This window comes from Hemitrygon akajei, chromosome 14 (assembly GCF_048418815.1).
Source record: "Hemitrygon akajei chromosome 14, sHemAka1.3, whole genome shotgun sequence".
Taxonomy (NCBI): Eukaryota; Metazoa; Chordata; class Chondrichthyes; order Myliobatiformes; family Dasyatidae; genus Hemitrygon; species Hemitrygon akajei.
The window spans coordinates 14615068-14637908 of record NC_133137.1 but is presented as its reverse complement, the minus strand read 5'-3'; the positions used below and the strand labels follow the sequence as shown (position 1 = coordinate 14637908).

At 39.6% G+C, this 22841-nt stretch overlaps 1 protein-coding gene across 1 annotated transcript in view; it reads right to left on the bottom strand.

Annotated features, from left to right (window-relative positions):
- Positions 1-1323: 1323 nt before the first annotated feature.
- Positions 1324-22841, bottom strand: part of tescb (tescalcin b) — a 46269-nt gene continuing 24751 nt past the window's right edge. The window contains exons 5-8 of the mRNA XM_073065489.1: positions 16333-16394; positions 15093-15197; positions 6723-6770; positions 1324-2755 (exon numbers count right to left, since the gene is read on the bottom strand). Of these exons, the coding sequence (XP_072921590.1) occupies positions 2678-2755; positions 6723-6770; positions 15093-15197; positions 16333-16394 (293 nt within the window). The 3' untranslated portion in view covers positions 1324-2677. The remainder of the gene's footprint in view (positions 2756-6722; positions 6771-15092; positions 15198-16332; positions 16395-22841) is intronic.

Below are 22841 nucleotides of genomic sequence, written 5' to 3'. Positions count from 1 at the left end.
CCAGAGTATGGTGAATCTGGAATTTGCCCCAGATGGCTATCCAGGCCAAGTCATTAGGTATATTTAAAGGTGAGGTTAATCAGTTCTTGATTAATCAAGGTGTCAAAAATTACAGGGAGAAGGCAGGAGAATGGGGTTGAGAGGGATAAGAATTCCATGATAGAATGGCGGAGCGCACGTGATGGGCCAAATGGCCTAATTCTGCTTTTGGGTCTTATGGGTTTTGAAGACAAAAAACTTTGCATCACAAATTGCCACATTTTGCAGTGATGTAACAATGTTAATTTGGGGATTAAGATGGTTTGAAGTTCTTTGTGTAAGCCATGTTTTAAAAGACAGGACTTTAGTTTCACAAGTCAAGAGTACTGGGCCAGCAGCTTTGTATTCTGCAGCAAGTGTCTTACTTGCTGACATCTCTAGCTGTAGGACACAGGGCATTAGAGGTAGAAATCCCTCTGTACCTCCTTGAATGAGTGAAACTCCGCCAATGTAGTAAGGATTTAGGCCACAACAGTCCATTTGCTTAACACTGTCCATCATGGCTGCAGAGTACGTCATCTACAGCAGCCATTCTCAACGGGGGCCATATGGCCCCCTTGGGGCCCTGGCACATTTGAAGGGGGCCACCGACTGAAAACTGTGAGAAGCTCAAAGATTTTTTTATTGCCTTTCCCTATTTAGTTGAGGGCGGATTCTGCAAGGTAGCTTCCTTGACTAAATCCAGGAACAGAATTGATATCGCAAAAAGAGGTGACCTCCGACTGTCATTGTCTAATTTGGAGCCTGATATCATGAAACTTGCAAAAAAGCACCAAGCTCAAGGATCGCATTAGGCCTGACAGATGTTTGATTTCATACAGTCTTTTTTAAGTTTTGTCCAGTATGTTGGAATGTTCAAGTTTCCTTGGTGTTCAGTAATAAGTGATTTTCTGTCTATCTGTTCGTGTTGTATCCCTGTTTGAAAGGGGGGCCCTGGTACCTGAGAAGAGCTCCTAAGGGGGCCGTGGCCAAAAAACAGTTGAGAATCACAGACCTAAAGCATGCTATGCAGCTATTGTCACCATCTTCTAAGCTTGCAACTGCAAAGGTAATATACTCCATCTTGCCTTGGCTAAATATTACTGTTCTTTCACTGATCCATACCTAACCTCAGCAAATCATTGCACATTACAAAGAAAGAACCTCCTGCTGAAGGACTACACCTTATGAAGGCAGCTCTCTGCTCCATTTTCAAGCTGTTTGACAAAGGCTTTGCCAACAGTGCACACATTCTGAAAAGTAAAAGTTTGTGATTAGCAGCCAGAAAATGCAGTCAATACTGTCTTAATTTTAAGGTAGAATCATTAGCGTTTCTTTAATAATCTGCATTGACAGTCTAATTATTAATTAAAGGAGCATGACTACAATAAAACATACAAGTACAAATTGTTTTAATAGTGTAGTAGTGACATTATATTGCTCTTGGTTCACAGCAGTGCAGTATTGCTAAAGTAATTTCTGAAGGCACAAGTACTGATCAAAGTCCTGGGAATCAGTAGTAAGGATGAAAAACAGATACCTTCAGGAGGTAGTTGCATGTCCTTGAGACTAGAAGAAAATCTATAGAGGATGGAAAATTTGAATGAAATCATACATGGTGCATGCAACTGCATTAGTTGCAAGGAGCGATGCCTCAAAAAGGTGGCATCCATTATTAAGGACCCCATCACCCAGGGCATGCCCTCTTCTCATTGCTACCATTAGGGAGGAGGTACAGGAACCTAAGGGCACACACTTAACAATTCATGAACAGCTTCTTCTCCTCTGCCATCCAATTTCTTAATACACATCGAACGTGTGAACACTATCTCACTTTTTTTTTGCATTACTCATTTAACTATTTATATAGTAATTCACAGTTTTTATTATTACGTATTGCAATGTACTGCTCCCACATAACACAAATTTCACAACATATGCTGGTGATATTAAACCTGATTCTGATAATGTTCACTGAAGATATGAGACTCAGGAAAGCGTATTTCAGGTTTGATTTTTAGAAGGGTAGTAAGGGGTAGGTCCAACAAAAAATTATTTATTGTATAAGAAATGAATAGTTTTAATCAGCATTTTGATAATCCACCAATTCCCCTAAAGCTTGTGTTAAACCTTTTAGCCGTGTTGAAATGAATTTACAGTAATACCCAGAAAAGAATGTTGAAAAAGGAGTTTTGTTTTTGTATTGACTGACCGGGGTTTCATTTATAAACTTGTTGGGATATTTCATCTGCTCACTAAACTGAACAGTAACCTATCAATTACGTTAGGAAATAGATTTTCATTAAGAGGAAAATCACTATATTTCTTGAGCTTTGGAGCTTTAAAATTGGCCCCATCCGATTTGATCCTCAGAAGATGTCTGAGAACTAATTAAAATTGTGCAATGTAGCTTTTACTGTATAATTGACTGATATAAGGGAAGAAAAAGAACTCTGAAATAGTGGTACAGTACTTCAAGAAGGAGCTGCATTATTTCTAAATTTTGGGGGGGAAAAATAAAAAGAACTTTCTCCAAGGGTAAAAGTACAAAACTTAGTTACAGAAATTGAAGATCAGTAGAGTCACTTTGGAATTGTACTGCATTATCTCATTCACCATCCATAAATTTTTTTGTGGCTGTTCCCTACTGAATCTTTTACTATCTGCACATGGCTGTTGTATCCAACTGTAGAAAACGCACGTGCATTTTGGATTCTATCTTGAGGTCCTGCATTATCTGAAAAGTAAAGGAGTTTACTTGTCAACAATTCAACAATACTTTAAAAATTGATATTTATAATTAAAGCTATCCTACCTCTCCCCCATCTTTTTGTTCTGGCATCGTCACTGATGAAGGGTCTCAGCCTGAAACATCGACTGTTTATTCACTTCCATAGATGCTCCCTGACCCTGCTGAGTTCCTCCAACATTTTATGTGTAGGTGTTGCATTAAACTTATAATTGCAAGAAAAAGTTGTGAACCCTTTGCAGTTACCTGATTTTCTGCATTAATTATATAAAATGTGGTCTGATCTTCATCAAAGTCACGGTAATAGACAAACACAATCTGCCTAAACTAATTACACACAAACAATTGTACTTTTCATGTCTTTATTCAATACATTGTTTAATCATTCGCAATGCAGGCTAGAAAAAGTATGTGAACTGTTGTATTTAATAACTGGTACAACCTTTTTTTAGCAGCAATAACCTCCAGCAAATGTTTCCTGTAGCTGATGATCAGACTTGCACAATGGCGAGGAGGAATTTTAGTCCATTCCTCCCTACAAAACTGTTTCAGTTCATCAAGATTTCTGGGATACCTCACATGAACAGCCCACTTCAGGTCATGTTACATCATGCCACAGGGAGTCCTTGTGCAGGATTCCCTAAAAGTCAGATTGCAGGTTGAGTCTGTGGTAAGGAAGGCAAATACAATGTTAGCATTAATTTCAAGAGGACTAGAATATAAAAGCAAGGATGTTTTGTTGAAACTTTATAAAGCACTAGTGATGCCTTTCTTGGAGTATTGTGAGCAGTTTTGGGGCCTTTTATCTTAGAAAGGATGTACTGAAACTGGAGAGGGTTCAAAGGAGGTTCACAAAAATGATTCCAGATTGAAAGGCTTGTCATATGAAGAGTGTTTGATGGCTCTGGGCCTGTATTCACTGAAATTCAGAAGAATGAGGGGGACCTCATTGAAACCTATCGAATGGTGAAAGGCCTTGATAGAGTGGTTAAGGAAAGCATGTTTCCTGCAAAGGAAATGTTAGAATAGAAGGTTGTCCTTTTAAATGGAGATGAGGAATTTCTTTTGCCAGAGAGTGGTGAATCTTTGGAATTCTTTGCCATGGGTAGCTGTGGAGGCCAAGTCTTTATGTGTATTTAAGGCAGAGGTTGATAGATTCTTGATTGGCCAGCGCATAAAGGGATCTGGGGGAAGGCAGGAGATTAGGGCTGAGAGGAAAATTGAATTAGCTATGATGAAATGGCAGAGCAGACTCAATGGGCAAATGGCCTGATTCTGTTCCTATATCTTATGGTTCTATCTCAATTGGGTTAAGGTCTGGACTCTGACTTGGCCATTGCAAAACACGATTTTCTTCCTTTTAAACCACTCTGTTGTTGATTTACTCTTGTATTTCAGATCATTGCCTTGTTGCATTATCCAACTTTTATTAAGCTTCAGGTGATGGACCACTACCCTAACATTCTCCTGTAAAATGTCTTGAAACAATTTAGAATTAATTGTTCCCTCAACATTTGCAAGCTATCCAGGCCCTGAGGCAGCAAAGCTGTCCCAAGCCATGATGCTTCTTCCACCATGCTTCACAGTTGGGATGAGGTTTTGATGTCGGTGTGCAGTGCCCTTTTGCCTCCAAACATAGCAGTGTGCATTTCTGCCAAAAAGTTCATCTGTCCACAGAACATTGTTCCAGGTGCATTGTGGAACATCCAGGTGATCTTTTGCAAATGAGATGTGCAGCAGTGTTTTTTATTTGGAGAGCAATGGTGTCCTTCCATGAACACTATTCTTGTTCAGTGTTTTTCTTATAGTAGACACATGAACTTTTGCAGAAGGCATTACCCCAGAGGTTCACATACTTTAGCAAGTTCTAGAGATTTCTACAGGTCTTTTGCTGTTACTGTTCAGTTCTTTCTCACCTCCTTCAGCATTACACATCATGGTCCCAGTGTGATCTCTGCAGGATGCCTCCTCCTAGCAACAGTACTGAATTTCCTCCATTTGTAGACAATTTCTCTTTCCGTGGACTGATGAGCATGCAGGTGTTTAGAAATGCTTTTGTAGCCTTTTCTGGCTTCTTGCATCTCTACAATTCTTCTAAGGTTCTCTGAAGGCTGTTTTGATCAAGGCATGGTGCACATAAACAGATCTTTCTTGAGTAGAGCAGGCTCTGTCAGTAACCTGACCCTGTGTGTCTTTTTTTTATAGGGCAGGGCACATCTGCAACCCTCATCAACAATCTCATCTTATTGATTGGAACACCTGACTCCAAATAGCTTGTGCAGAAGGCATTACCCAGAGGTTCACATACTTTTTTGAACCTAGACTGTGATTGCTTAAATGGTGTCCTCAGTATTGATGACAAGAAGTACAATTGTTTGTGTGCTATTAGTTTAGACAGATTGTGTTTGTCTATTATTGTGACTTGGATGGAGATCAGACCACATCTTATGAGTAATTAATGCAGAAAACCAGGTAATTGCAAAGGGTTCACAAACTTTTTCTTGCATTCATACATGCTTAGATGCCATTAGGAAATACTAGCCATATTCTAATGTGTTCAATACAAATCAACATAGGACAATCAGTGAAAAAAAAATCAATATAATACTTTCTGGTTAATATCAAAATAAAGTACTAAGTATGGTCATATTCGCACTTCAATAATTGCTAATGTATTTTTTCATATATACAATTAGAACTTGGTTTGTGTGTTCTTCTTAGTACTATTGCTGGGAAGCTTGTCAGTGAACATTCCCGATAGCCTGTAATATGTCATGGACATGCGAAAATAGCAAGAATGGAGGGGTCAAGGGAACTGGGATTGTGAAGGGTTAAATGAAGCAGTTAATGCTTAATGGCAACCCTAGTCTGTTAGTGCAACTACTATCAGGGCCACAAAAAACTGTACCTAGTGTACAGATCCTGTGATTGTTAGTGTCATCTGCCTGCAAAAGGAGAGCACTTCTAACCAAAGTGCCATTTTTTTAAAAACTGATGTTACTGAATTGCTGTTATGGATACATGTCTGATGTTATCTTTTATTTTTTTCAATTTGTTTTCACTGGTGGTTTTGCCAATAAAATGTTCTCTGACATAGATGGTGGGAGCCACAATGCAAAAGATAAAGATAGCTGGGACTTTAAGCGTGAAGAATAAATGTATGAAGTGGTAGGGATGGGGAAGTAATGTGGAACTGAAACTCAATTTAAAACAATTGACCACTAACACTTGTTTACATTTAAACAAGTTACTAATTTTGGGGTTCTATATAGTAAAGAACTGATACAGATATGAGCTCTTAAATATTTCTCGGACTTGGTTGGGACAGGCTGAGTGCATGTCTTAAGATCACCCACTGATAATAGTTCTGTGTGGTAAGGACACAGGAAACTCAAATAACCAATGTGAAGACATTGTCATGAGAAATTTATTACTCTACTTGACAATTAGGAACATCCTATCCATATCTGCTCATCTGGGGAAGTCAGTTGAAAGCTATAATAGTGATTATAGACAACAAATTTCTACATCAGTTAGGCTTCAGGAAATATGATGAATCTTATTAAATTTATGCCTGTAAACATTTAAAATATGTAAGATGCCTACAGCAAATTTCATGATATATGCTGGTGATATTAAGTCTGATTCTGATATAGAGGCACCTGAAAATCATTCCTGAACCCTGCAGAATATTGGCAGATAACCCTGTACCAGTTGTGGGGAAACTCTTGCTTGTGTTAAATGCTCTTCCTGCCCCTCCCCCACCAATCCAAAAGAGCATTGAATCTATCAAGATGTTGAATGGCTTTCTCAAATATTGTAATCACAACATTGCTGAAAACTAATAAAACCAGCTACTTAAAATGATCAGCATTTATTCACTTCATGTGATGTTACTGAAGTGTTTGGTCAATATTGAAGCCTACTTTCACTTCCTGTTGAGAAAAACACAAACCTGAAGGAAGTCCTGTAAGTTTATTTCCTCATACACTTCATTAGGTTCCTGAAGAATAAACAAACAAAAATTAACAAGAAATATTAGACATGTATAAAAGTGAATGCATTTCTTAAGACTTCAAAAATGTGAAGTTAGATATGGCCCTTGTGACTAAAGGGATCGGGGGTATGGAGAGAAGGCAGATACAGGGTTCTGAGTTGGATGATCAGCCATGATCATACTGAATGGCAGTGCAGGCTCGAAGGGCCTACTCCTGCACCTATTTTCTATATTTATGTTTCTATGTGATGAATCTTATTAAATGTATGCCTGCAAACATTTCAAATATGCAGCATGCCTATATTTATAGAATTTATGCACATTTTTTTAAAAAACTTTTGTTCTCAATGGGGTTGCTATTAGTTAATGAAGTTCTGGGTTTTTGCTGAAGAAAAGATGATTATTTCCAAATCGGGATCAAGTATGACTTGGTTGAGATGTTTCTATTTGCCACTTGCCCTTGTTGGAGAGTGTTGAAACTGCCAAAGAAGCCTTATTGTTTGCTGGTGGTGAAGAGGATGGATGCTAGGGTTAAATGTTTAGGTCAACATAAATCACCGTGCATTTAGCACATATGAACTTCAAGTAAAGACTTTGTCCGACTTTAATTTCTCTTTATCAATGGAAGTGATTCCCTTTGTGACCTCTAATGTATTTGAATAAGATTTAACCACTTCGCCATTTCCAGGTCTCCCTTTAAAATAATTGACAGGGCTCTCGTCTCCCTCTTCTATTTACTGGACTTGCCCTTTCATTCCTTCTATAAAGCCAGGACAAGGATAGGGATTCTCTTTTCACTCCATCAACCTCCTCCTTCAATGGATCATCATGTATAATTTCCACTATCTACAGAGATTGCACCATGAGTTACATCTCCCCCTGTCCCCCAGCATCCTGATTAGACTTCCTGGTTTGTGCTTCCATCTCTGGCAATCATTCTCCCCACGGCAATTGACCATGCAAACATAGGAGATACAACTCCGGTCACTTTACCTTGCCCCTTTCCACCTTCAAGACAACCAAAAATTCTTCCTAATGAAACACAATTTCACTTGCATCTCTTCCAATATAGTACACTGCATCTAATGTTTATGGTGTTCTGATTTCTTCTATTTTGGAGAAACCAAATACTGATTGGTTCTCTTTAAAGAACATCTGCAAGAGTCAAAAAAAGTCTCCTGCCCGCATCCACCCTGACTTTTCTATCTTTGGCCTCCTGATCTACAATGTAAGCTTGAGGAACAACACTTGGTCTTCTGTGTAAGTGTGTTGCACCCCTGGGACTTGATATTAAATTCAGCAGTTTCAAATAGCCAGTCTGGACTGAGTTTGTCAGTGAACGAATGTTCTCCAACTGCAACATCGACCCATTTTGTTTCTTTTTTCATGTCACTATCTCATATGCTCAATATTTCCAGATTTTTCCCCATTTTGGATATCCAGTGTCTGAGGCGTTCTGTATCTCACAGTTCCTGCAATTTTTCTTTCAAACTGCTCTCATTCATTTTTCCCTATTTACATTCAGTGCCACTTTATTAGCAGCACCTGTTTGTTAATGCAAATATCTACTCTGCCAATCAGGTGGCAGCAACTCCATGTATAAAAGTGTGCAGACATGGTCAAGAAGTTCAGGTGTTATTCAGACCAAACACCAGAATGGGGAAGAAATGTGATTTAAGTGATTTTGATTGTTGGTGCCACATGGGGTGGTAAGAGTATCTCAGAAACTGCTGATCTTCTGGGATTTTCACACACAATAGTCTCTAGAGCAGAGGTTCTCAATCTTTTTTATCCCATGGAGCCTTACCATTAATCAAGGGTTGGGAACCCCTGCTCTAGAGATTGCAGAGAATGGTGTGAAATACAAATAACATTCAGTGAGTGGCAGTTCTGTGACCAAAAATGCCTTGTTAATGAGAGAGGTCAGAGGAGAATTGCTAAACTGGTCCAAGCTGTCAAGAAGGCAACAGTAACTCAACCTTGCATTTCAACAATGGTGTGCAAAGGATCTCAACGCACAATACAACGAACCTTGAAATGAATAGCCAACAGCAACAGACGACCACAACCATGCACTCTGTGGCCACTTTATTATGTAAAGAAGGTACCAAATAAAGCAGCCACTGAGTGTACAGTCCTCCAGATAAATCAACTGTGATTAACACATTGAATTTCATCTCTTGAGCTGCATTAAAAACAAAGGTGTCGGGGAAATTTCCTCTCCATTTAATCACATACATTTCCTATTGTTCACTCTGCCCCATCCCTCTCTGCAGCCAAAAACATACTGGCTTTTGATCACTTAACTGCTTTAAATAACAAGTCCTTCCTGAAACTTTCTTCTCTCTCTCTCTCTCTCTCTCTGTTCACAAATGCTGCCTGACTCGTTGAGTATGCTGACTTTTCCTGTTTTTCTAAATTCCTTTAAATACCACCAGACAATTCTCATGTTAGTTTCATCACATTAAACCCTATCATGCTCTAGGAATAAATCTAGTTTCAATGAAAAGTAATCCCTTCGTTAAGCACGTATTTTATATTTAGAGTAAACTCCAAGTATTGCAGAAACAATTTTGCAAACTGTTTTCTAATGCTGAATAGTTTTTGTGATTAATTAACATTTAGTATTTGATTGAAACACCATCAAGACTTGATGGTGCACCTTGTCCACTATACCTGCTGCATCATTTTGGTGTTGCAATTTGTAATTAGAATTAACACTGCAATAAAACAATACACTCCTGTGCAAAAATTTTGAATTGTTGTTATCCTTAATATGCCTATTTTTATGTTAGTGAACAATTATATGAAAAATTCAGATACCGTATGTAGACATCTTTCTTAAAAGCACTGCAATCCCAATGTTTGTGTCTATAGAATATTTTTTAAAAGCAGAAGCATACAAGAAATTTCATGTGCATTGAGGAAGTATACAATCCTTGAGTGAGGGGTTTGGTATTGATAGCTAATATACTTTCAAGCTAAAATGTAAGTAGAATTCCTGGGAATTAAAATCTTCTGAACTCAATCTGTCATATCCTAACTTATTGCTGAATAACTGCCCTTATTGTAGTAATACAGTTGAAAGTGTAGGCTCTTGTGAATTAATCTTGGGCTGGGGAACTAATTTTGCTGGAAGGAAGAAGGTTCCATGGAGTGTATTGATAGAAGTTGTAAAACATATTCACATTAATGTATCATTTTTCATTTTACTAAACTGATCTCATTTTACTTTATGCCAGTGTAAAAGGGCTATCCTGAGTTTAATTTTTAATTGTGGTTAAAACTGCCCAGTACCTCACTGGCATCAGCCTAACTGCATCAAGGACGCATATACAGAAAGGTGCTGGGAAAGGGCCAGTAACGTCATGAAGAATCCCATCCACCCTGCTCATGGACTGTTTGTCCCACTCCCATCAGGAAGAGGCTACGTAGCATCCACGCAGAGACTAAAGAAGCTATATTATCAAAGTACATATGTCACCATATACTTCCCTGAGATTCATTTTCTTGTGGGTAATCACAATAAATACAAGAAACACAATAGAATCAATAAAAGACTGCACCAAACGGATAGACCACAACCGGTGTGCAATAATAAAAAGCACAACAAACTGTAAATACAAAAAGAGAGAAAAAATATAAATAAGTAAGGAATTAGTATTGAGAACATAAGATGAAGAGCCCTTGAAGGTGAGTCCATAGGTTGTGTGAACAGTTCAGTGATGGGGCAAGCGAAGTTATCCCTTCTGGTTCAAGAGGCTGATAGCTGAGAGGTAATAACTGTTCCTGAAGTTGTTGGTGTGGGTCATGAGGCGGCTGTGCCTTTTTCCTGATGGCAAGAGCCAAGAAGAGAGAGTGGCCTGTATGGTGGGGCTTTTTGATGATGGATGATGCTTTCCTGCGACAGTGCTCTGTGTAGATGTGCTCAATGGTCGGGAGGGCTTTACCCATGATAGAGTGGGCTGTATCCACTTGTTTTTTGTAGCAGGACATTGGTGTTTCCATACCAGACTGTGATGCAGCCAGTCACTATACTTTCCACCACACATCTATAGAAGATTGATGAAGTTTTAATGTCTTAATCTTTGCAAACTTTGGAGGAAATAGAGGTACTTCAATGCTTTCTTCGTAATGACATGCTGGACACAGGACAGATATTCTCAAATGATAACAACAAGGAATTTAAAGTTGCTGACCCTCTCCATCTCTGATCCTCTAATGAGGACTGATCCACGGACCTCCAGTTTCCTCTTGCTGAAACCAGTAATCATCCCCTTGGTCTTGCTGACATCAAGCGAGAGTTTGCTTCTGTGGCACCATTCAGCCATCACCACCTTTGATTCAGCCAAGGACAGTGGTGCCTCTGGTAAACTTAAATATGGCAGTGAGCTGTGCTTAGCCTCATGGTCATCAGTATAAAGTGAGCACAGCAGGGAGCTAATCATACAGACTCAAAAACAGCTGCTTTCCCCAACCACTACTTGATCATTTCCTGTCAGTCACCTTATGTACAGACTCTCCTGTGCCTAGCATCACTTTATGTACATACAATCAATTCATTTAAATTAAGCTATCATACATATTTATAATTATTGTGTTCCTTATTGCTTTTTCTTTGCGCTGTATCAGAATCTGGAGTAACAATTATTTCCAACTTCTTTACACTTGTTTACTGGAAATGACATTAAACAATTTTTAATCTTGAATATACTTAAAATGCTGGATAATGGTCAACTAAAATTATCTGTGTTGTGTAAATTCAATCAGACTAGAATGGGAAGAACAAGAAAAACAGGTTTAGAGGAATTCACCGAACCATATTAAGGAGTGTTGCCCTTTAAACACAGATTTAATAGGCTACATCACTTTGCTCAGTTTGCAAAAACAAATTCTAGGTAAGGGATTTTAATTAAAGACAAAATGCTTGAAATACTCAGCAGGCGAGGCAGCATCAGTGGGAAGAGAAGCAGAATTCTAGGCCAAGCAACATCCATGAAGACAAAAAGTACAAGACAACATTTCAGGCCTGAACTCTGCATCAGGACTGAGGGAAAAGGGAAAAATATGAGAGTGGGGTGGGGGATTAGACTGGGATGATGGGGTTGGGACAGAGGCTGGTAAGTGCTGGCTTGAAACATGAGGGAGAGGTTGTTGCTGTGGCCCCACTCAGATTCCGATGCAGTGCAAAGAAGGGTCGTTGAATCCAAGGGTGGGAGGTGGGATAGGGGCTCGTAGATAATAGGTGGAAACAGACAGGTAGGGGATGATGCTAGAAAGGGGATGGGGCAGGATGAACAAAGGGAGGGGAACTTTAGATGGATGGGGCAATGAGTGTGGGAGGAGAGTGGATGTGGACTAGAGAATTAAATTTTCACACCATGGTGGTGTAAGCTATCTGAGTAAAACATTAGATGCTCCACGGCAATGGAAAACGTAGACAGCGGGTCAGTGAGAGAAGTCCCAGCCTGAAACATCAACTACTCTTTTCCATAGGTGCTGCCTGGCCTGCTGAGTTCCTCCAGCATTTTGTGTTGCTTGGGTTTCCAGCATCTGCAGATCTTCTCTTGTTTGTGAATGTGAAGGAGAGTTGACAGGTTGGTGTGGGAGTGACACACCCCTAATACTTGCCTCTCATGCACTCCAGCATTTTGTGTGTGTTGCTTGGGTTTCCAGCATCTGCAGATCTTGTCTTGTTTGTGAATGTGAAGGAGAGTTGACAGGTTGGTGTGGGAGTGACACACCCCTAATACTTGCCTCTCATGCACTCCAGCATTTTGTGTGTGTTGCTTGGGTTTCCAGCATCTGCAGATCTTATCTTGTTTGTGAATGTGAAGGAGAGTTGACAGGTTGGTGTGGGAGTGACACACCCCTAATACTTGCCTCTCATGCACTCACACCTTTGCCATGCTATCCTCCCACTTGCCTATTATCCCCTCTCCATGCAGTTGCACCTGTCATCTCCCTTCCTCTACCACCCCATTGCTCTTGCATTGTGACTTTCTTTCCCCGTTTCCCATGCGTCATGTTGCAGGATTTCCACCCAGAATGTTTTGAAGGCAGTGAGGAACTTTATGGGAGGGGCACATAAGATACCAAGAATTTAATGCAATAATTGAAAATGCTGGATTAATCAGGTCAGGCCACATCTGTGCAAAGAGAAGGAGTTAATGTTTCAGGTCACACACCCTTCCACATTTCATCCACTTCTCCTTTTTGTGCAGCCGAGAATATTACTCATTGTGTTTTTGAGGTGTTTGGAGTTTGTGAATAAGTTTGGGAGGTGGCACCTGCTCCAACAATCCCTGACAGAATCATGTTCACCTTAATGAACTTGCTTCACAGTCTTTCCCTCAGCTGAATCCACAATGTATTGGTTGAATTGCCGCTCATCTTCTTTACTAGTTAACACGTGATGTATTCAGCATTCTTGTTCCACGTATGTGTACAATACTTCAGTTATAGATGATACAGTTTAACAACATAACACTTGTTTAAGTTAAATCAAAATTATTTTAAAAAAACTCTGCCAATTTCTAAACTAATTTCCCTCTACAACTTCTCTATAAGTGGTAAATCACTGCAAGTTAACACTGAACAGATTAGATATGGCAACGTTATTTCCCATGGTAGGCGTGTCTAGGACAAGATGGCACGACTTCAGGATTGAAGGACAGAGATGCAGAGAAATTACTTTAGTCAGAGGGTGGTAAATCTGTGGAATTTTTTTGCCACAAGTGGCTGTGGAGGCCAAGTCATTGGGTGTACTTAAGGCAGAGATAGGTTCTTGATTAGCCAGGGCATCAAAGGGTATGGGGAGAAGGCAGAGGAGTGGGGACGACTGGAAGAATTGGATCAGCCCATGATTGAATGGCAGAGCAGACTTGTTTGGCCGAATGGCCTACTTTTGCTCCTATATCTTATGGTCTTAACACCTGGGTGAGCACTAAAACATCTGAAATACTCTCCTCGACATTGTTGGCATTTTGTCCCAGATGGGTGCCATACGTCATCAATGTGCTCAATACTTCCCTACAATAGAATGATGCAGTCAAGCGTGTAGAGTCTCCTGTTCTTAAGGTAACAACGCATCCTCGAGCTGCGTTGGTCGTTGATGCAAATGATGCACTTCCTTGTATATTTCAATACACGTGATAATAATAACTATTTACTGTATATAGCACCTTTCATACATTAAGATGCAGTCTCGAAGTGCTTTACATAAACTAAAGATAAATCATAAAAATTAGACCAAATTAAAAATCATAATATTATATAGAATAAAATATAATTGAATATACCAAATTATATAAGTAATTAAATAATCCTATAAGCAGGCCAAATTGAAAAAGTAGGTTTTTGAAAGTGTTTTGTAAAGTTCCACAATACTTACCTGGTGTATCTCAGTCAGAAGAGTATTCCAGATTTTTGGTGCATAAGAACAAAAGGCCACAGCAGCAGTTCTTATGTAAACACAAAGTACACTGCAGCTGCTGGGGTCAAAGCAACACGTACAACAAACTGGAGGGACTCAGCAGGTCGGGCAGCATCCGTGGAAACGAGCAGTCAATGTTTTGGGCCGAGACCCTTCGTCAGGACACAGTTCTTATGTGCTTGGCTCTAGGAGCACTAAGCGAACTGGAATTCACAGATCTAAGATTATGATCAGGAATGTAAGGGGGAGGACACTCCAAAATACATGGAGGAGCTAGATTATTGGACCAAGAAGGCAGTGTACTGATGGCAAAACCAGTGAAACTTGCTTAGATTTTCTTTTTTTTCACATGCGACAAATAAAATTAAATTCTATAGGTTCATTCAGACCTTCTATATGAAAGCATTCAGCATAGCTCTTTAACACCAGGGCAAGTAATGCATACTGATGAAGTAGTACTGATGCTGGTGGTTAACTCTTGCTCTAAGCTGTGTTTATAATATGTGCAAAGCTGTAGTTACAGTTTACACAATTATCAAAACTTTTTAAATGATAATATACTTTCTGCATCTTAATGATCAAATTCAATTCATCTGCAACTTTTAAATGGTACTGATGCATACAGATAGGATCTCACAGACGGAACACCAAGTACCACTCGTAAACAGAATAATTCTAACTGGAGCTTATGATTTGATAACCTTATTCAGCCTTGATGGGGGACCATTATAAAAGCAATTTTTTTTTCACACTGAAGTTACTGTATGTATCCTACTTCCTCTGCCTTCAAGTTCTCAAGTTTTTAGTTATAAGCAGATTGGAGTTGATGGAAATGGAATCAAATATTCTGAGAAATATCTTAACTATGTGAATTAATCTGAAATGTTACAGACCATTTGTCCTTTGCAGACGTTTGCAGCCTCCAACATTGCAGCATCTGCAATTGATGAGGAAGTTTTCTCTGTTGAACATTTCTTGGATAATAGTTCTTTTACAATCTGGAAAAAAAAAGGAAAATTTGATTTATATCTATCACAGAGGATAATGAAAATCAACAGTATTCTCTAAGGTAGAAGGTAAATTGAGATGTTCCATATCATGAGACCCTCACTAACGGATTCAAAATGATGCTTGAACCCACAGACCAAATGGCAGGTTTTAACTCATTTGCAATTGTCACTTTTCTTTACATTGAAAAGAGCAGTTTATTTTTTTTTAAAAAAATAATTCTGAGCTGAAGAGCCTGTTCCTGAGCTATGCTTTGCTATGTTCTTTGACTGTTGCAAGGTGGAAATTTTGCAGCCGGTAAGTCATCATTCAAATATAGGCAAACACAGCAGCAAGTTTGAATACCGTAACTCAGAGGTGAGTTTTACCCTAAACCAGTAATGGGAGTTACGTGCCAAGTGATAAGGATGCAGGATTTCACAAAAGGTTGTTCACAGAATGCAAATTTTGCTGGCAAGTTAAGTATTTATCACCCAGCCCCAATTGTTCTTGAACCAAGGTCGTGCTGGACTATTTCCTAGGGTAATTACCAGCTGACCACATTGTTCTGGTGTGGACCGAGCAATGGCAATAAGCTTCCTTCCCTAAAGGATATTGGTAATCCAGCTGTTGCATTTAAATTTTCCCACTTAAATGAATCTATATCATCAAATGGGACTTAGAATTTCTTATAGGAGGGGAGTCTAGGACCCAGCCTCAGAATAAAAGGACGAGCCTATAGAACAAAGATGAGGAGGAATTTCTTTCACCAGAAGGTAGTGAATCGGTGGAATTCATTGGCACAAATGGCTGTGGAGATCTAGACATTGGGTATATTTAAAGCGGAGGCTGATTGGTTCTTGTTTAGTAAGGGTGTCAAAGATTCCAGGAGAATGAAGTTGAGAGGGACAATAAGTCAGCCGTGGTGGAATGGTAGAGCAGACTTTGATAGGTCAAATGGCCTAATTCTGTTCCTATGTCTAATGGTCTTATGAACTGTGAGTTCATCAATATTATAATTCAACACAAGCTTGGTTTGCATAATTTATTCCAATGTTAGACTTCTATATGGATGTTTGTTGGGATGTGCATTTAATTAACATTTGTTTGGCACAGATTGCAGATTTAAAAGCAAGACAATACAACCTCTCTTAATTCTTCCAAGGTGATTTTTCCATCTCTATCAGTGTCATACATGTGAAATAAAACTGGAAGAGAGGATAGTTTCAGTTAGTGTGAGGGAACTTTACAGGAGAGATTCAAAATTGAAAATTCAAACAATGTAATCCACAAAACACATTTAAATTCCAAATTGCCCACCAGAGCCTCAACGTGTAGTGTAAAGTCTCTGTGTATTCAAAATAAGGTTCAGAGGTTCATGTTATATCAAAGTATGGAGGTATGCAGTATATAATTCTGAGATACTTCTTCTCCAGATAGCCACAAAACAAAGAAAAACTATGGAAGTCAGTTCAAAAAGAAACAGCAAACACACCCAAACAAGAAAAACAGCAACACAATCATCAACCTGCCCAAACCACACCCCTCCCCGCACAGAAAAACATCGGGCCCCAAATCCCCTCCTCTGCACAAAAAAAACGTAAAACAAAAATGCAACAAGAACTTTGATCCCCAGATCCCCCTCCCCTGCACAAATTGCAACAAGAACATCAACCCCCCCCCCCCCACCCTCTCCCCTGCACAAAAACAATGATAACACACACAAACGTCATGATTAAATGACTGGTATTAGAAAGGAAATTCTTTGAGTGCTCTGTCTCTTAAATAACTGACCAGTTAATAAATGGATGTAAAACATCTGAAAATAACTTAATTACACAAACAACCATGTTAAATAGAGTGAAAACAAGTCATGCCTAGATTTTAACAGCTGCTAGAAAATGCAAAAATGAAATGCTCCAGGAATCAAATTCTACATGTGTAAATCAGTCCCTACCCTCTGCCTCTAATGTATCTCCCAGTTGTAATTGTTGGCATACACAAGATATTGAACCATTCTATAGGGAAGGAGAAATATATGGTTACGCAAGAGAGGTTAGGTTGAGGCTATAGTGGAGTATTTGCTAGTTGATCTACTTGACATTTCTCTTGGTGTATTCAAGCTCAAGAATGAAATATGATTAAAACATTTTCAGTAATATTTAATAAGACGCACACTGATCATCATTATGAGTAGCACCATCTTAACATGGAAGTGAAATTCAGAATAGGGAGGGGCCTTGAGATATCAATAGCTGAGATGTCTGCCAACATTTTTATCTCTGGGGCTATGGTGCGGTTGATCAGCTGATAGTGGTGCTGCGTTGGAGCATGCTTCAAATTGCTTCTTGTTTTGCTGCAGATTGTTTATGTGCAGTAGAGAAGGGAAGCACTGTGATCACGTATTTTGTATTACTGCTAGAAGACCAGCACATGAGGAAATGTGTTGGGCCTCAGTGAGAATGCCCTTATAAACTAAAGTTTAGATGCAATAGAACACAGATCACAACAGCACGTCCTTCAGACCCTCTACATCATGCCAACCTTATAATGTACTCTATCAATCTAACCCTTCCCTCCTACATAGCCCTCTATTTTCAGCCATCTATTTACCTATCTAAGTGTTTCTTAAATGTCCCTAATGTATCTGCCTTTACCATCATCCATTCCACACACTCACCACTGTATGAAAAAATCTTACCTTTGACAATCCCCTATAATTTCCTCCAATCACTTTAAAATTATGCTCCCTCATATTAGCCATTTCTACCCTGGGGAAAGCTCTCTGGCTATCCTCTCGATCTATGAATCTTATCATCTTGTACACTTCTATCATCACTTCTCATCCTCCTTCGCTCCAAAGAGAAAAGCCCTAGCTTGATTGACCTATCCTCACAAGAGATGCTCTCTAATCCTGGTATATCTCCTCTGCGCATTCTCTAAAGCTTCCACATCCTTCCTATAATGATGTGATCAGAACGGAACATACTATTCCAAGTGTGGTCTCACCAGGGTTTTATAGAGCTGCAACAGCACCTTGTGGCTCTTGAACTCAATCCCCCATCTACTGAAGTTCAACACACCATCCCCACTTCTTCACAACTTTATCAATTTGCACTGCAACTTTGAGGGGTTTACAGATGCAGACCACCAAGATCCCTCTGTTCCTTCACACTGCTATGAATCCTGCCTTCAAATTTGACCTTTCAAAGTGAATCACATGTTTTTCCAGGTTGAACTCCATTTTTCTGGCTAGTTTTTGACTTAGACTATTAGAGATGCCCCAAGAAGTAACATATACCCTGGACTAGTAAAAGACAAGGGTCCCTGAATGGATTACCTGGGATAAATGAATGGTGTCAATCAAAATTCAGGGACAATACTAATGTCAAAAAGGAAAACGTTTAACAAAGTAGCTGGGGATTTCATCATAGAATAAACTTCATAAATGGCTATGTAAAATAACTTTAAGCATGCTTTCTGTCTTAAAAAGAAGAAATGCATTTATATAGAAAGTGCGTTTATGTAGCTTTGTACATAAATGTAAGTGTACAAAGTGTACATAAGTGTATGTAAGTATGTATGTATATATATATGTATGTACATAAGTACACATAAGTGTACAAAACTCAACAGGTCAATCAGTTTCAACTAACGGTGTAGTTACTGTTGCATAACATGAAATGTATTCGTGTACATTCAAAAACTTATACAGATGTACCATGGAGAGCATTCTGACAGGTTGCATCACTGTCTGGTATGGGGTGGGGGCATTACTGCACAGGATCGAAAGAAGCTACATAAAGTTGTAAAATTAGTCAGTTCCATTACGGATACCGGCCACCAGAGTATCCAAGACTTCTTCAAGGAGCAGTGCTGTAGAAAGGCGGTGTTTCACCCAGGCAGGACATGCCCTCTTCTCATTACTACCAATGGAAAGGAGGTACACAAGCCGGAAAGCACACACACAGCAATTTGGGAACAGCTTCTTGCCCTCTGCCATCTGATTCCTAAATGGACATTGAACCCATGAACACCACCTCACTTATTTAATTATTTCAGTTTTTGCACTATCTTTAACTATTTAATATACTGTATGTATATTAAAAATTACTGCAATCGATTGATTAGTTTTTTTTCTTATTTTTATCATGTATTGCATTGTACTGCTGCTGCTAAGTTAACAAATTTCACAACGTATGACGAAGGTATTAAACCTGATTCTGATTCTGGAATGCATTCCAGAATATTAGTAAATGTAATTTCCTGCAATTTAACTCAAATTACCTGAGACAATGCGAAGTGAGATAAGAGAGAAACAAACAGTATTTATATAGTACTTTTCAGAATGCCACAATGTTGCAATTTGCTTCATTTATTTTTTCTATGATTAATATGGAAAAACACAACAACATCCCACAAGCAGAAAAAAATGTAAGTAACCCAGTGCTCTATTTCCTAGTGTTATTTGCAGGGTAAAACTTGTTGCAAAGTGTAATGAAAAAGTCCTGAATAAGTACTCTCCAGCTAAGTTAAAGGCATATTTGAAATAGCTTTGTAAGACAGATAAAAACTAATTCAGAGATAGAACTCAAACAGGAGAAAATCTGCAGATGCCGGAAATCCTATCAACACACACAAGTCCTGCTGAAAGGTCTCAGCCCGAAACGTCAACTGCACTCTTTTCCATAGATGCTGCCTGGCCTGCTGAGTTCCTCTGGCATTTTGTGCACATTGCAGAGATAGAACTCCTCTGCTTGATAATGTGCTTAGAAATGTTACTGTGTGGAGAAAGGCATGCTAGAGTGACACTGAGGGGAACCTGTCATTCTTAATGCCTGAAATTAGGAATGTGATTTTGGCACTGACATTGACAGTGAGACTTGTGACTTAATTTCATCCCATTAACAACATAATTCCACAGTTGCATGCCAAGTGGCAACTTACTTATGCAATATTCTATTGAATATTGAACGAACAAGCTTCAACAAGAGTGGCAGCTGTAGATAGTGGGATGCTCTAGTGACCTAACAGTACAGACACTGGAACAGTAATAGAACAGGCACCTCGCTTCTCTGATGCTTGAACAGACAGCATGATACTAGAGTGGATTTAATATTCAAGAAACTCCCTCATCAGAGGCAGTAGAAGACAGACAGACAGACATACTTTATTGATCCCGAGGGAAATTGGGTTTCGTTACAGCCGCACCAACCAAGAATAGTGAAGAAATATAGCAATATAAAACCATAAATGATTACATAATAATAAGTTAATCATGCCAAGTGGAAATAAGTCCAGGACCAGCCTATTGGCTCAGGGTGTCTGACACTCTGAGGGAGGAGTTGTAAAGTTTGATGGCCACAGGTAGGAATGACTTCCTGTGACACTCAGTGTTACATCTCAGTGGAATGAGTCTCTGGCTGAATGTACTCCTGTGCCTAACCAGTACATTATGGAGTGGATGGGAGTCATTGTCCAAGATGGCATGCAACTTGGGCAGCATCCTCTTTTCAGACACCACCATCAGAGAGTCCAGTTCCACCCCCACAACATCACTGGCCTTACGAATGAGTTTGTTGATTCTGTTGGTGTCTGCTACCCTCAACCTGCTGCCCCAGCACACAACAGCAAACATGATAGCACTGGCCACCACAGACTCGTAGAACATCCTCAGCATCGTCCGGCAGATGTTGAAGGCCCTCAATCTCCTCAGGAAATAGAGACGGCTCTGACTCTTCTTGTAGACAGCCTCAGTGTTCTTTGACCAGTCCAGTTTATTGTCCATTCAGATCCATCATTTCCTTCCACGATGGACTTCCAACAAGGACACAGCTAAAATCTCTTTCTTTAAGGAAAGCCAAAGGTGACCTTCTGTTAAAGTCTGCTTTTCCCATTGAGGATCAATTTGTTTCACACTTGTTCACACTCCACGCTTGAAGCAGCAATATCTGCTTGATATCGCCATCGCACGCCCAGCAGGATCTGTGTTTGGGTACAGCGAGATCTTGGAAGCACAAAATAATCAAGGTCACCTCATGTGCCGTGCTCAAAGCAGAGTGCTAATCAGTTCTGCGCTGGATTTTATTGCTAAAATCAATTTTATAATCTTTAAAATCATGTGCTGGCAAACAAATAAAACTGAACGTTGTCATCTAAAAAAGAAATTCTGGAAGAAGATAGCCAGTCAGACAGCATCTGTGGAAAGAGAAATTAGTCAAAGGTTTGGGTTAGTGACCCTTCGTCATAACTGTGAGGGGGTGGGGGGGGGGTGTTGTGTGAATGAAGTCACCGGAGAAAATTACTGGTAGATACAAAGCAGCGTCTTTATTCAACAAAACAAGGTACAGCAGGGAATATACGGAGATGCTTTCGGTCAAAAGGTCTGCTGGCCCAACATGGGGCTTGATATTTAATGTGCCAAACTTCAAAGGACAATTCCGTATTTACAATGTATCCACAATGCTTTCTTTGAAACCACATACAACCTTTAAACCTCCTGATTCGCATCCACACAACAGACATTCAATTGAATTTTAATCGGCATTGTCTGGTCTGGGATTCACTGCCTTCATCGTTCACAGCTGCACTCCAAACTAAATCCACGATACATTTTCAGATGTGAAGACTGGTAGTCAAAGTCAATTGCTAAATGTATATGTCCTAAACCCCAAAATTCCTCTAACGTGGGGGTACAGTTTAAGAGCGAGGTGCAAGACAAAACGCTGGGAGATAGGTTACAATGTAGCAGGTGAAAAGAAACAAGAGGACTGATGGCTAGCAAGACGTTTCAGAGCAGGGGTTCTCAACCTGGCGTCCATGGACCTCTTGGTTTATGGTAAGGGTCCAAGGCCTAAAAAAATGGTTGGGCATCCCTGCTTTAGAGAAATGGATTGGGAAAGCATGTTACTTGGAAATAATGAGAGAGTAGTTTACTGGAATTTGGAAGATCAAGTGTTAATTCTTCAGGGTTGCAAAGTGATTAGATAGAAGAAACAACACTGCATTCAGAGCTAAAGCTGCCATTTTAAAATGGGAGCCTGTTTCTCCCAACAGTTCTCTTGTTATTTTAAGTATGTGGTGTTGTTGCTGGTTCCTGACATGAGGGAGGGAGATTAGGGGCCACAATAGAACAGCTGGAGTTGTGTGGGGATTGCAGTACAGAGTTTGGGGGAACCAAAACAGAGATGGTGGGGAAAGGTTATATTGGGATGGAGGGGATCACACCAGTAATTCACTTCACCAATTATACTCTAAATGGAAGTTAACTTTGTGCAGTGAAGAAAACGATGGATTTGGGAGAACAGTTTCACAGAGAACTTCAGCTTAAATTTCAGCTTGAATTCGTTGCTTCAGACAGCTGTGCAGGCCAAGTCAGTCACATTTAAAGTGGAGGTTGAGAGGTTCTTGATTCGTAAGGGCGTCAACAGTTATGGGGAGAAGGCAGGAGAACGGGGTTGAGAAGGACAATAAATCAGCCATGATCAAATGGCAGAGCAGACTTAATGGACCAAATGGCCTCATTCTGTTCCTATGTCTTATGGTCTTATGATATAAGAGCACTCATAGAACTGAATTCAGTAGTTTTAGGTATTATTCAATGAAATATTCACAAAAAAAACAGCTCTGTTGCCCATGACTGCTGCATTAAAACT